Source organism: Cricetulus griseus, chromosome 3 (genome assembly GCF_003668045.3).
Source record: "Cricetulus griseus strain 17A/GY chromosome 3, alternate assembly CriGri-PICRH-1.0, whole genome shotgun sequence".
NCBI lineage: Eukaryota > Metazoa > Chordata > Mammalia > Rodentia > Cricetidae > Cricetulus > Cricetulus griseus.
Window position 1 is genome coordinate 37565317 of NC_048596.1, and position 14538 is coordinate 37579854.

The window sequence follows — 14538 nt, forward strand, 5'->3', positions numbered from 1 at the left end:
TGAGATGTCATAGGTCTGCAGGGGCCTCAGGAATCCCAAGGTTACAGGCTCTGCCAAGTCTGTCCCTGCTCTCTCCTTTCCTATCTGAGAGCAAAGGGTATAAAGAATGCCTGTTGGTTCAGCTCACTGACATGTGTCCAGAGATCACCATGAATAATTTTAATTCTAAGTAGTTTAATAATCTTAATGAGTTGTACTGACTCTTCCTATTTGGTTCTGCATGCCTTTGGTCTACAAATGTATTTCCTTTACCAATGTCCCAAGCTGCACCTGTGGGGAATGCAAACCCTTTTGTAATTATGAGGCTTTCTCTGGAAACCACAACTGTCTTGATCCTCTGGGGCTGCTGGGGCATTACTTTCCAGGATAAACTACTACAGAGATTTAAAGGATGGGTAGGCAGTTTTAGCCATGGAGAAAGAGTAACAGCCTTACCTTGAGATCCAGCTTGGCCACATTCTGTAAAACCCAGATGCGATGGGACCAGGCATTATAGTTGCTGGGATATCTTCCTGCTGCCTCACTGCAGACTTCCATCTCTTCCTGTATTAGTCGCTGTGTCCTCTCTTCAGGAACTGGTCCTAAGTTTCCTTTGGCCACAGAAGAAGGCAAGGAAGTTTCCTGACTTAACTGCTGCAGCACCCAGCGCCTGTTAACATGGCATCAGGGAAGAGGAAGGAAGAACACAAGTGAGAGAGCAAAATAACCCAGTTCCCTTATTCTTAGTTTCCATGTAGAGAGATGGAAAATAATAGTTGTCTAGAGGTTCAGGTATGGGGATGCCGAGGGGGCTGCTGCTACTATGCTCTGGAATACAATTCAACTTAGTAACATCAGCCAGAAGGGGCATAAATATGACAAACAGGAAAGAGAAACTTCGCTAAAACTTTAAAATCTCTTAAAAAGAGAAGGTCAGCAGCTCCAAAATGACAACTTCCAAACTGTACGTGGCCAGGGAGTACAAAGGGAGCCAGTCTATGTGCTTGTGTGTGGTGGGCTGGGCGCAGGGCTGACTGAGGACTCTGGCAGGAGGGAGCAGACTCATGCCTTCAATTTTATGTGCATGCCTCACCCGAACCTGTCTACAAGCAAAAAGCTTCATTTTGATAGCTTCCATTAAGCAAACATTTGATATTATAGCATAAATTGTAGGAGGAAATAAAAGACATTGAAGCATCAAGGTGTAAAATGACCTCAATCACAGATTCTCCTTTTGTCCATGTATAATTTGCATACATTTAAATCAAATGCAACAGAAAAGGTTTCTAAACAGTTCATATTTTTTTTTTGTGGACACACTATCAGACTAAAAAATTTCCAATCCAAAGGTACAGAAAAATGAGTAAGAAAATTCATTTTATTTTTAAACAATGAAGTTTTATAATACAACACCTTTGTTTTTAAATTACAGATCCCCAATAACTGAGATACATATTTATTTAATAGTTTCCTTCTGGCATCAACCCCACCCTCCGCCCAATGCTAGCACATGGCTTTCTGGAGCAAACCATGCCAATTTCTGGTAAGAAGAAAATACAACTGACTGTGGTTTGCTACAGTCAACTTACAATGCTAGCCAAAGGCAAGGTTATGGTTATGCCTAAGAACCCAACAATGTTCATGAATGAGAAATGTTAGAGGCATAATTAGGGCAAATTTCTGAGAGTAACTTCTCCATGACACCATGACAGCAGGCTACACCACTGCATTTTAGTCAGGTGAGAAGAGGTACATGAGCTCTCAGAAAAGCATGCTTTCCAACAAGAATTTTCAGAGTCCTACTTGTATTCTGGCTGTCTCAGGTTCTCACCCTAAAAATGGTCTTTGCATTAAGGTTTTAATAGCTTTTTACTTAGCCCATACACCAAACACCTGTTACCTTTAGCTTCCTTTAAAATTTAAATTTTTAATCATCACAACCATCAGACCACCAAATTCACTAGGAATACAAACCCAGGTATTATAGTTAAGTATCTAAATGCAATTTCCAAAGTTGCCACAGATGAGTTAAAAATAGTCAACCTTCTTGATCAACTACTCTGTTTAATGCACGGTAGTAGGGCTTGCATAGATCAGCTCAACCATGAATTCTATGAGACAAGTATAATTATTGTTCACGTTTTATGAATGTGAAAACTCAAACTTGGAAGGACTTGCTACCATGGACACTGAGGTAGCAAGGGATTATTCTTAGACTGAACTGTAAGTTATGTGACTTTAGAATTCAAATTCTGAATGAACACATAACAGTGTTTCATAAGCTGTGATCTTGAATACTGAACAGAGATATAAAACTACTTATCAAATCACACCTGTGAATCCATGTCTCTGGACTCTTAGGAAACTTAGTTAAGGCCAATTTTCCCAGATGTAGATCCTTAATTGGACTTAAAGTGCCAGAAAGGATGAGCTCTTTCCTGTAACAAGAAGAAAAAAAAAAGTGTTAATTTTCAATTCAAGCATGTTGCTTTTAATAAAAATCCCATGGTGAATCACCAAGAATTATTAAAGAATGAACAAAAAAAAAGAGAGGGGGAGGAAACAATTCAGTCAGGAAAGTGCTTGCTGTGTAAGCATGGGAGCTTGAGTTTGACCCCCAGAAACCACATTAAAAAGTAGGCACCACAGCAGGTGTCTGTAGTCTTCCTACTGGGGAGGGGAGGACTGGGATTGTTGGGCTTGGGGCTGTGCATCACCATATGCAAATCCCCATTTTTAAACATTACAGTTTAAAAACAGTTGCTATACTGGTTAGTTTTTTGTCAACTTGGCAAAAGATAGCTAGGATCTTTATGCCACCATAAAATTGGCCCATGGACACGTCTGTGGAGGCTTTTTCTTGACTAATGATTGATATGGGAGGGCCTGCCTACTGTGGGCTGTGCTACTGTTGGCCTGAGTTATAAAGAAACGTGGGCTGAGCAAGCCATAGGAAGCAGGTCAGTAAGCAGTGTTCTTCCATTTCTTCTGCTTCAGTTCCTGCCTCCAGGTTCCTTCTTTGAGTTCTTGCCCTGATTTCCCTCAGGGATGGAGTGTGACCCCAGACTTCTAAGCTGAAATAAACCCTTTCCTCCCTGAGTTGATTTGAGTCATGGTGTTTTAGCTCAGCAATAAACCCTACTAAGACAATAGTCAACCATGGCTTGAACATCGTAAATGGAAGTGGCTCTGGGCATCTGATGAAATCATGTGTTGCATGACTAGGGCTGTGAATTCTTTGTCCAGTGTGTTCATGCTATCTACAGTGAGCATCAACAGCAGGTTTGAAGGCACAGGGGCCCTGCATGTATCTTCCCAGGGTAAGAAGAGACTGCTGTTTGTATTTTGCTACTCAAATCATTCCAGCTTCTGCTTCCAGAAGTTCTCCCAATTGGCCTTTGTGCCCCTTTAACAGTTCCCACTGTATTTTATTTTTAGAAGTTCTTTCTTTCTTTACATTCTTGCTCTCAAGACGCTCCCTCCAGGCCCATTTCATATACTACTGCCTTGGTCTTTGATTCAGTCATTTCTCCAGTGGGCCCAGTTCCTTCTACCAGGGACCCAGCAGTTTCATATGGTTCAATCAAATATCCTAATTTTACAGATGTGCTAACTCAAGTCTGAAGAGGCTCAGGAGCATGCTCAGAGCAGCAGAACCATCACTACTATTCAAAGACATCTATCAATAGAAGTTACTCAAATTTTTAAATCCAGTATAATGTGATCTTGTTCACAACACACAGAAAGTTAAATAAATATAATCTAAGTCATCTCTAATGATAAAAAATTGTAATTTTTATGGCTCTACCCTGTGGGAAAATTTAAAATAACTCAGAATATACAACAGACTTCATTTTTACTTCTCATTCATTTTCTGCTTTCCTTCAAGAAAATTTGTTTTAGGCTAATGAATACCAGTTGATTTAAGTTCCTATACACATACGTCATGTAACTGAAAAACAAAACAAAACCAAAAACCCTTCAATAATAATGATTCTTGTCTGAATTAACCAAATGTGATCCTTCTCCCAAGCCCCAACCATCAGTCATTTTAAGTGGCTCTCACAGTACCACAGTGGTTATGACTAAAAGATGACTAGAGGCCTGTGGCCTTCTGTAATTATCTCACACACCTACCTGCTGTTACAAGCACTCTTTCTGGCCAGCCTGATTCCACAGTCGCATCAGCCCCAAATGAACACTCAGATGCTATATTAATTATAAATCTGTTGGCCGATGACTAGTGCTTTTTATTGGCTAGCTCTGTCTTAATTATTAACCCATTTTTATCAATCTATATATTGCCATGAGGCTGTGGCTTACCTAGTAATGCCTGGCATGGTGTTACTCTTCTAGCAGCATCGCAACTCTGTCTAGCAGGTTCACTCTGCCTACCTTTCCCAGAATCCTCCTCCTCTCTTAGCCCCACCTATCTTCCTGCCTGGCCAATTAGTGTTTTATTCATAAACCAATAAGAGAAACATATACAGAATAACATCTCCTATCACCCTGCATTCCAGTGAGGCTAAACTATCCATGCCTAGTGATCCAATTAGTAGTCATACAAAATGCTTGTGATTCCCCCAATAAGCAGGCATCAAACAGTATATTGTAACTCAGTAGGGCAATCTATATTTTAGGGAAAAAATGCTTATAGAAAAGATAGTTATAAGGGGGCACAGTAGTTAGACTGTCATGGAGATATTAAAAGAATTTGCATAAGAAGCAAAGTTAGATGCTATGGGCAAATGGTTTATATTTCATTTCCAAGTAGCTAATAGAGTCGTGGAGTTATACGTCTTCAGAAGTCTGGGCAAACTTCACTTTACCACTGAAGAAAATTACATACCTTACATTCCATGCCGTGGTGAAGTCTGGGTTGAGAAGCAGCAGGGTGCAGGTGACATCTATCAATTCTAAAATAAAGAGAGCCGTATCAAGAACACAGTCCTGCCTGTCAAAGCCTTTCTTCAAAGGTCCTCGTCCATTCTCATTACAACCTGTATCCAGGTTGTATTAATTTTAATGACAGGCATACTATTCTAAGACATCAGTGGTGTAACTGTTATCTTCAAGATTTTCTTCTATTTGTGATTTGTACAATTATTTTAAAAATTAACAACTTTACAATATGCCCATAAAGAATAATTAATCTTCTATCCTTTTGGTAGATCTAGCAGTAATCTAATTTGCATTAAGAAATAATTTTGAAATCACCATTCATTTAATTCTACCAATATCTTAAGCACTAAGTAGGACATTTTCAGAGGAAAGGAGAGAAAAATCACCCTTAATCTAATTTACGTTCTGCTGCAAAAAATTCCCTTTCATCTATACATTTTACATAGTGATAGCAATGATAAAAGTACAGTGAGCAATTTTCAAGACTTACCGTTCTATTTTTTTAGGATGTATTTCCTGAAAGAGAATCACCATGGCAAAACAATGTGACTCCGACTGTGTTACAGCTTGTCCTCTAAATGGACTGTGACTATTTTATACTTCCAAGAGTAACATGACTACTTATGCCCCAGTTCTAACCTACTATAATTATATATATATATATATATATTATAATATATATATATATATATACTAGTTAGGTGGGCTTTCTTTTTTTTCTCCATTTTAAATTTAAATTAGAAACAAGATTGTTTTACATGTCAATCCCAGTTCCCTGTCCCTCCTCTCCTCACCTGCTCCTCACTAACACCCTACCTATCCTATACCATTTCTGCTCCCTATGTTCATAGCAGCACTATCTGTAATAGCCAGAACCTGGAAGCAACCTAGATGCCCCTCAACTGAAGAATGGATAGAGAAAATGTGGTACATTTACACAATGGAGTACTACTCAACAGAAAAAAACTCAATGGAATCTTGAAATTCGCAGGCCAATGGATGGAACTAGAAGAAACCATTCTGAGCGAGGTAACCCAGTCACAAAAAGACAAGCATGGTATGCACTCACTCATATATGGATTTTACACATAGAGCAAAGGATAACCAGCCTACAATCCACACCATAGGCAATAAGGAGGACTATTGGTCTACAAAGGATAACCAGCCTACAATCCACACCATAGGCAATAAGGAGGACTATTAAGAGAGACACAAATGGTCTCCCGGGGAAGGGGAAAGGAACAAGATCTCCTGTAATTATATTTTAAAACAACAATGTGATGAGTTAAAAGAAAAAAAAACAACACTCTACTATGTTTTATCTGACATGTTTATACCTTCAGTCATATGGTCACTTTTCATTTTTGTTTTCTATTTTCAGTTCATTTAGGATATTCTATTCTTATTCACTAGATATTTATTCTTCAAGGTCTTAATAAAATGTTCATGGACACAAATAAATGCCATAAACCTGCTTTTAAAAGAAGCAAATTGATAAAATCTGGACATTTTCTTGTTAGTAAAACTGAAGAGAATTTTAGAATTGCTATTATCAACCTAGAGACATATCACTAAAGTAGGTAATGGCACCAGTGGTATTAAATACCACGTGGATAAACTATAGAAATTGGTGATAGACCTTATGTGGCGCTGCTGGGAGCAGACAATGCTAAGTGCTTTATTCATGTTAGTTCACTGCATTCTTACAGCCATGACCCAAGCCACTTCTGTTCAACTTTACAGCAGGAAATGAAACTCAGAGGGTTATTGAAGATTATTTTTATTTTATGTATACAGATGCTTTGTCTGTATTTTGTTTGTGCACCATTTGTGTGCCTTGTGCCTGCAGAGGCCAGAAGAGGTCATTGGATGCCTTGGAACTGGAGTTATAGACAGTTGTAAGCCGCCATGTAGGTGCAGGGAGTCCTGTGGAAGCAGCAAGCAGCCACCAAGGCATCTCTTCAGCCCTGAGATCCAGAGTTTTAACCAACTAGTATGTGACAAGGTTAATACCTGACACTTTGGTCCTATCAGTTATACTGCAATGGAAATACCTGGCCTATAGAGATAAATGAGGCATTGAAGTACTCAGTACAAGATAAACTTCAAACACAGAGCAAACACGTAAGTATCTCATATATACACTTAAAAAATGGTCCAGTTAACTATCAATTATTCTATTATCACATAACCTTAATAAAAAGATTAGCATTTGTTCGGCACTTATGATTCTCCTACTACTGATCACTTTGAGCATTCAAAAACTGAGAATCATGAACTGCACACACTGACTTGTGACCCTCATTCTCCCACTCTAAGTCCCTATGTATGAGCTTGCTGTGCATATAAAGAACAATCTAATTCGTATCCTTTTTCTTTCATTTTTAAATAGTTTTTGGCACTAATTTACTACTTGCCAAGGAAACTAATATAATGTTCTATATCACTATTCACTTAATTCCAGAAATGTTCTAAGTATCAACAATGAGCAAAGATTAAACAGGCCCAGGACTCAAAGAACAGGTATAATTCTAATAAGACCCGATCTTACCCTTCATAAGGTTATCTTCTTGATGGAGAGGGCAAACAAAGGACATATACCCGGGGCCTTCCACAGAAGCAATGACTAATTCTTACTAGTGTACCCATGGGGCCTATGAGTGCAGTGGTAAAGGCACTGCAGATGTCAGAGAGTGTGGGAAAGCCAAAGTAGTGTGATGTCACATACAGTGTGCTCCAAGAGACTTTAGAGCACAGCACAACTACAGCACCAAGAAGCAATTGCTATTACACTGAAACTGGCTAAACTCCTAACCTTAGAGAACAGTCATCAGTACCCCACCCCAGCAAGCACTTACAGCACATGGGAAGGTTTATATGTGATAGGGAGTTCTTTGATGTCAGCTATTGTTCCAAAAGCTGATCTACTCCCTAAGTAAACTGGCTCTCGGTCCCTATGTGCTTTCCACAGTACAGAAAATGTACAATGAGTGTTACTTCTGTTTGTACGTTTAATGCCAACTCTCCTCCTACTCCCTACTAGTGAGAGTGAAGCCTCTGTACAGTAGTGCAAGCGGAGCTAATGAACATACAAAGTCAATACTGGTCCCCAAGCAGCAGGAAGAGGCTGTGGAAGAAGACGCATCGAGGCAGTGCTTCCTTTCTAGAGACGGCTGCTGCTAGGATCACAGCCCTGCTACACTTAACTAGGAATTCTGGGCAAAATAAATATGTAAGTAAGTTGCTCAATCTCATCATGCTTTAGTGTTTTCTCACTATAAAAGAAGCTCACATCAGAGCTAGCTCATAGAAGTGTTAAATAATTAAAAGCCTGAAGTGTCAGGCTGACATACAGTGAACACTGAATTCTGAATGCTAATTTTCATTATGAAGTCTGCATCTCCTAGTCAGTTCCACAAGCACTACTAAGAGTGGACGCCTAGTAGGAAGTGAAGAAATCTGAGCTGGGCAGTGACCACGTGCAGAGGGATAACTAACAACATCTAAGAATCTTGGCATTTGAAACACCAGCAGCCTTGACAGCCGTCACACAACTAGGGTTTTCTCCGCTTCACAAACTTCTCATCTTTCCTGACTCAGAAGTCAGTTCTAAGGCAAGAAGTGGGGAGAAAGTATAACGTAAGAAACAGGACAGGGCCAACCAAGACAGAGTAATGAGGCCAGAAATGGAAGAGTCACATCAGCAAGAAAATCTCGAGGTCTCAGTCAGTACTTCCTTTCAGGGAGAAGAAAGGAAGTAATTTAACCTCAGCCTGCTGATGCACTGGCTTTGCAGGTCTGTCTTCCAGCAAAGCAGATGCACCACACTGTTGGCAGATGCTTTGTCCTATACAGGAAGGATGGACCAAGCTCTAAAGATAAACACATGCCAGTAACAGTTGAGTGTGATGATTTCACTCTCTAAATGTCACCAACTACAGGACAGTTCCTCTGCAGCCTTACCCAGAAGACATGAGCAGACTCTTGGAATCAAATGGGTCTCTCTCGAGATACACAAACATAGATGGCAGTAAATACATGCTCACTATACACATTCCAATGTGTGAATAACCCATCATCATCTCACAGGCAGAAAATTAATCTGGGTACAACATATACAGGGAAGTAGCTAAATTCTAGCTGGAACAAGAAAAGCACATATGGACATGACCGAAGTCACAGGTTAAACTGATATACTTTCTTTACTGTACTCCATTTTAGCAATAATCCAGGTTTTACAACTATTCTGGCAGAGAATGATTTACGTGCATCTAAAACTAAATAAATTCAAGATAAACTGGTTAACCTCCTTCCAAAACATACTCAAGTACCATATAAGGAACAGCTTAAGGTAAAGCTATTTATTACAGTACACACACCTTGAATGGTGGGCTAAGCTAAGAGTTCTTGCTAATCTGACAAGTGACACTTTAGCACTTATGGGTACTGAGTAAGAGCCACAATTCTTGTTCTCAGTGACCTACAACCTAGCAGGAAAAATGTTTAAATAACAAACTACAATATACTATGGAGAGTGAGGACTATGAAAGTCATCCAAATAAAGGCCTCCCACACGTTGCTTCCTGAAGCAGACAGAAAGGCTTCCCGGGGGATGATTGTGAATTCAGCTTGCTAATGCTGGAGACCAGGCTGATGACAACACAAAGGCAAAATAATGGAGTAGCACACAATGAAGTCAGAGAAGGGAACAGTGTAGATGGTGGCTGGAATGAAGATTAAATACTACAAACAGAAATGAAGTCACAAAGGCAGCAACACGATAATAATAAGTAGCAAGTGACACTATTCTCAGTGTCTGACTGGCATGGAGAGGTTACAACAGTAAGCCGGCAGTCCTTCCCAGTTAAGAAAACTGTAGGTTACTGCTGCTATGTAGAAACTTAAGACTCAGGCCAACTGATTTTTCAAAAAAGGACAGAAATTCAAATTTCCCATCCTGATTTTAAACACTTACTTAACTAGTTAAGGACAGTTTTTGAAATATATAAGCCAAGTGAAATGTGTCTATAGATAAGTATCAGCCTAGGGGCTAAGAACCTGCAATCTGAAGCCAAATACGATGTGGCTGCAACACTGGCAATCAGGCTTTAGAATAGAATAGAACAGATGGTTAAAGGCCTTGAATACCATCTAAGGAATTTTAGTATTTCATTGGCTCTGAGAGAATCATGAAATAAGATATGAGCAGATACATGCATTTCAGAAAAGTGCTTCTCAAAAGGTTTTATATACTCATGCACGCATATATAATAATAGTAAAAAGAGGCCATCAAACTTGAGTAGGGGGTATGAGGAAGTTGAAAGGAGATAACATGGGAGGAGAGGGAAATGATAAAATTATATCAAATTTTTTGTTTTGTTTTGTTTATTTTTCAAGACAGGGTTTCTCTGTAGCTTTAGAGCATGTTCTTGAACTCACTCTGTAGACTAGGATGGCCTCAAACTCATAGAGATCTGCCTGCCTCTGCCTCCTGAGTGCTGGGATCAAAGGCGTGTGTCACAACTGCCCGGCATATTTTAAATGAAAAAAAAAATGTTTTTGAGAGGAAACCAAATAAGATGTTGGAAGGTGCTATTTGAAGAGACTGACTAGTGGGACAAAGGACATGAATAACGGAAGAACCTGGAATAGCAACAACCATCATTAGCCCAGCTGAGAAATAAAAGTCTAGCCAGAAAAAGAAATGAGGAAGAAAAAAAAATGCGAAATATATAGTGTTTAAATATATACAGAGTTCTGCCCAGCTCTTAATGCTGTTTTGCTGGCTAACTTTATGTCAATTTAACACAAGCTACAGTCATTTGAGAAGAGGGAATCTCAATTGGGAAAACTGCTTCCACAAGATATGCCTGTGGGAAAATCTATAATGAACTTTGCTAATAAGTAACTGATGTAGGAGGCACCCATTCACCGTGGGCAGTGCCATCTCTGGGCAGGTGGCCCTGGGGTGTATAAGAAAGCAGGCTATTAATATGAGTGGATGTGCCTAGTCTTATTGTAACATGATATGCCAGGTTTGGTTGAAATCCCCGGCAGGCCTGCCCCTTTCTGAAGGGAAACAGAGGAGGGGGAAGAGTTGGTCTGAGGGAGAAGAGAGGTGGGAAGAAGGGACTGAGGGAGTAGGGGGAGGGAGAATTGTTCGGGATGCAATAAATGAGAGAATGAAAAGGAAAAAAGAAAAAAGAGAGAAAGCAAGCAAGCATCAATGGCTCTGCTTCAGCTCCTGCCTGCAGGTTTCTGCCTTGACTTCCTTTGAAGATGAACTATGATGTGGAAATGTAAGCAAAATAAACCCTTTCTTCCTGGAGTTGCTTTTGATCATAGTGTTCATCACAGTGATAGAACCCTAACACAGCTGTGCCATTCTTTCTTTCTTCCCCCTTTTTTTGTTTTTTTTTTTGGGGGGGGGGGGGCAGGTCAATAAGGATTATAATATCAGTCCTCTGCCAAATCAAATATGGCTATTACTATATCAGACTGCTAAAAAGTAGTACTCCCTAGCTAAACAAGACATCTTTCAAATATTTAAGGAACTTAGATCATTAATGAAAAATTAATTAATAAAATTAATTAATAAATAATAAATAATAAATAATAAATAAATAATAAATAATAAATAATAAATTAATTAATAAAAAATTAATTAATGAAAAAATCTATTCTGATGATAAAAGTCACCGAGTTATGACTCTATTGCAGGGTTCTAGCCCAATCAAGTAGACACTGGACCACTTCTTTAAATTATCAGCTTTCTACCCTTGTCTCTTTGTACATATATAGCTGTTTCTAGAAAAAAAGTTTCAAAGAAATGGCATTTTCCTAAAATTTTTGACTTTATTTTTCTTTAGCAAGATTCAGCTGCATTCTAAATGTTTTGTTTCATAAATTTGGCACAATGTTTTCACAGTAGCATTTTCAGACATCAAAGCAGAATTACCTTCTCTTACTGACAATATGACATGAGGGCCTGCGACACTGTACTGAACTATGCTTCCTTTCCTACCTACGCCTTAGCTTATCATAGCTTTTACCCAGACGGTCCAAGATAAAGTCAAAACCTGCCTGTGTGTCCTGATATAATGTCATGTGAAGTCATCAAGATGGAAATCATGAGAATAGATGGCAGAGCCTGCAGTCTGGTGCCCACAAGATAAGAATCTGAAATGCACAGAAAGGTTTGATAGCCCCAGGACAAAGGTAGGTTGAGCTCAGGTACATGGATGGACAAAATCTAGTGCTATGAGATAACTTAGACTTGATCTTTAAGAATCCTTACCGTTTCTTCTCTAAGACAGTTATTCTGCCCCACTGACGTACATTGGCTGAGTCACACCTCTGTATACCAGGATAAAAGCAATACAGCTTCATTTGGCAAGAAGTAATTTGGTGGAGTCTTAAGGCTCTCTGAAGCCTATGCCATGGTGACAATAAAAAAGGAGTTCTAACAAAAGCCAAATCTCCTTACATTTGTTTGAAGTGTGTGCCTTAAACTCTAGTCATGCCATTAACATCACATCAGGGTTAGGCAGCACTTGTGAATTAGGAACACATATCAGAGGACCAATCAAATGAAACAAGCCACAGGGAAAATAGAAACCACTTCTCACTAAAAACTCAGACTATGTCATGGTCCACACAAGAAAAGGCACTATTAATCTACTTGGGCAGTCTTTTAAGGACAATACTGAGAAAAATTCAGGGAAATCTGATGTGATACATCTGGCAACACACTCTTCTCCTAAAGAGGCTTTCTGGCACTCATCTTGAAACGTCTTAGCTAACGGAAACGTATCCTTCACCTTTCTGCCCACAGTCCTCGGAGCAGCTTCTGGTAAGAGCAGTCCCTTGGTAAAGATTACCAAACTGATGATGAAAATTGTCCAGAAAATAAGGTCTTACTGAAAACTAGCCTCCAGGCACACTGGCACTTGTGCAGATGCTGCTGCACAAGGGAAGGGAAAGGGTTTCACAGAAACAGAAGAGGACATGGTCTTGGATAAGCACTGCCCACAAGTGAGGCCCGAGGTGAGCCTGAAAGGCTAAGTAGGATTTGTGCAGCCAGAGCTTTATTTGAGGAAATACTGGAAAAAGAGACCAGGTGGGATGATTAGGGAATACCAGTGTCCTAAAGAGTTGCCACAGTACATCGGAAGAATCAAAAGCCAAGATTTTCTTTTTCTTTTCTTAGTTTTCACGTTCTCATTTTGGTACTAAGATTCAGAAAGTCTGATCTCAATTGGGGTCCAGTGAAACAGCACACTCGTAACCAAAGATGGGGTAACACTTGCAGCTACCAGAACAGTACCTTGCCTATCTCATTTGAAATGCTACAGAAACAAGTTCCAAGGTCCACAAAATGTTAAGGGGTCAGAAATCAAGTAGTTATAGGAACTAGAAAACTCTTTGGTGATTCTCAAACCTCTTCTTTTTTATTAAATTATAGGATACTATCCTTAAATAAAATCTTACAAATGACCTCAGCATATTAACACATAAATCTGCTGTGGCTGCAGCAGGTGGCTTGAATTCTGTCTGAGATACTTCTACTATAACAACTGTGGTTACAAACAGGAACATGAACATCAAGGCTAAGCTCCTCATGTGACAAAGGCTGAACACCTGCTCAGGCAGTGCAGAGGAGAGCAAAAACCAGAATCCAGGAATGCCACCCCCCCACCCCACCCCCGCAAAGAAAGGGCTCACCCCAGAGGAGGAGGGGGGGTCATTCATACTCACCATCTTTGTTTAGCCATTGCTTTCTTGTTCTGTACAAAAGGAGCTTGTTGTGGACATATGGTAATAAGAACTTGACACACCAGCTCTCCACACCAAGTTTGTTCTCAACCAGGACTATGGGACTCCGGTTGTATCTTGCTTCAGGGCATGGGATCAGGCCAATTTCATCTCTAAATATGCAAGACATAAAAAGAAATTGAAGATAATACCGACTTTTAATTTTTTTCTAATTCCTCAAAGCATTTTAAAAGCCTCATGTGTTTATTTCTCTTAAGAATACACCTAAGGGGGTGGTAGGGGTGCACACCTTTAATTCCAGCACTCAAAGGAAGATCTCTGAGTGTTCAAGGCCAGTCTAACTTACAAAGTGAGATTCAGAACAGCCAGAAACCCGGTGATGATAAAACAAACGAGCAAACAAAAATAATAAAAACAAGTTTAATTTTAGGCAGTTGTGGTGGCGAACGCCTTTAATCCCCATACCAGGAAGGCAGAGGCAGAGGCAGAGGCAGGTGAATCTTTGTGAGTTCCAGGCCGGCCTGCTCTACAAAGGGAGTTCCAGGACAGCTAGGGCTACACAGAGATACCCTGACTTAGATAGACAGATAGAAAGATAGACAGACAGACAGACATACAGACAGACAGACAGACAGACAGACAGACAGACAAGAATAGAACTAAGCTCATTTACTGGAGTTGTAGCAACAAACCATTTTTTAGTGTAGTTGGTTGACAACAGTGGAAGTACAGGGAAAACAGTAGACTGCAATCCTCCTTGCTGGCAGGAGTGAAAATTCAGTTTATCTTTAGATGGCAATCTGAAAACACCTTTCAGCATTTTAAAGCACATACTCTAATCCTGCAGCAACCCTACCCTAAACACAACACTGCAGCAAGAC

General features: G+C 39.7%; 1 protein-coding gene across 1 annotated transcript in view; it reads right to left on the minus strand.

The window, feature by feature from the left end:
• The window catches only part of LOC100765403 (protein prenyltransferase alpha subunit repeat-containing protein 1), a 40030-nt gene that overhangs the window by 16459 nt on the left and 9033 nt on the right, over positions 1-14538 (minus strand). The window contains exons 2-5 of the mRNA XM_027406511.1: positions 13640-13809; positions 4829-4895; positions 2313-2417; positions 436-649 (exon numbers count right to left, since the gene is read on the minus strand). Coding sequence (XP_027262312.1) covers positions 436-649; positions 2313-2417; positions 4829-4895; positions 13640-13809 — 556 coding nt within the window. The remainder of the gene's footprint in view (positions 1-435; positions 650-2312; positions 2418-4828; positions 4896-13639; positions 13810-14538) is intronic.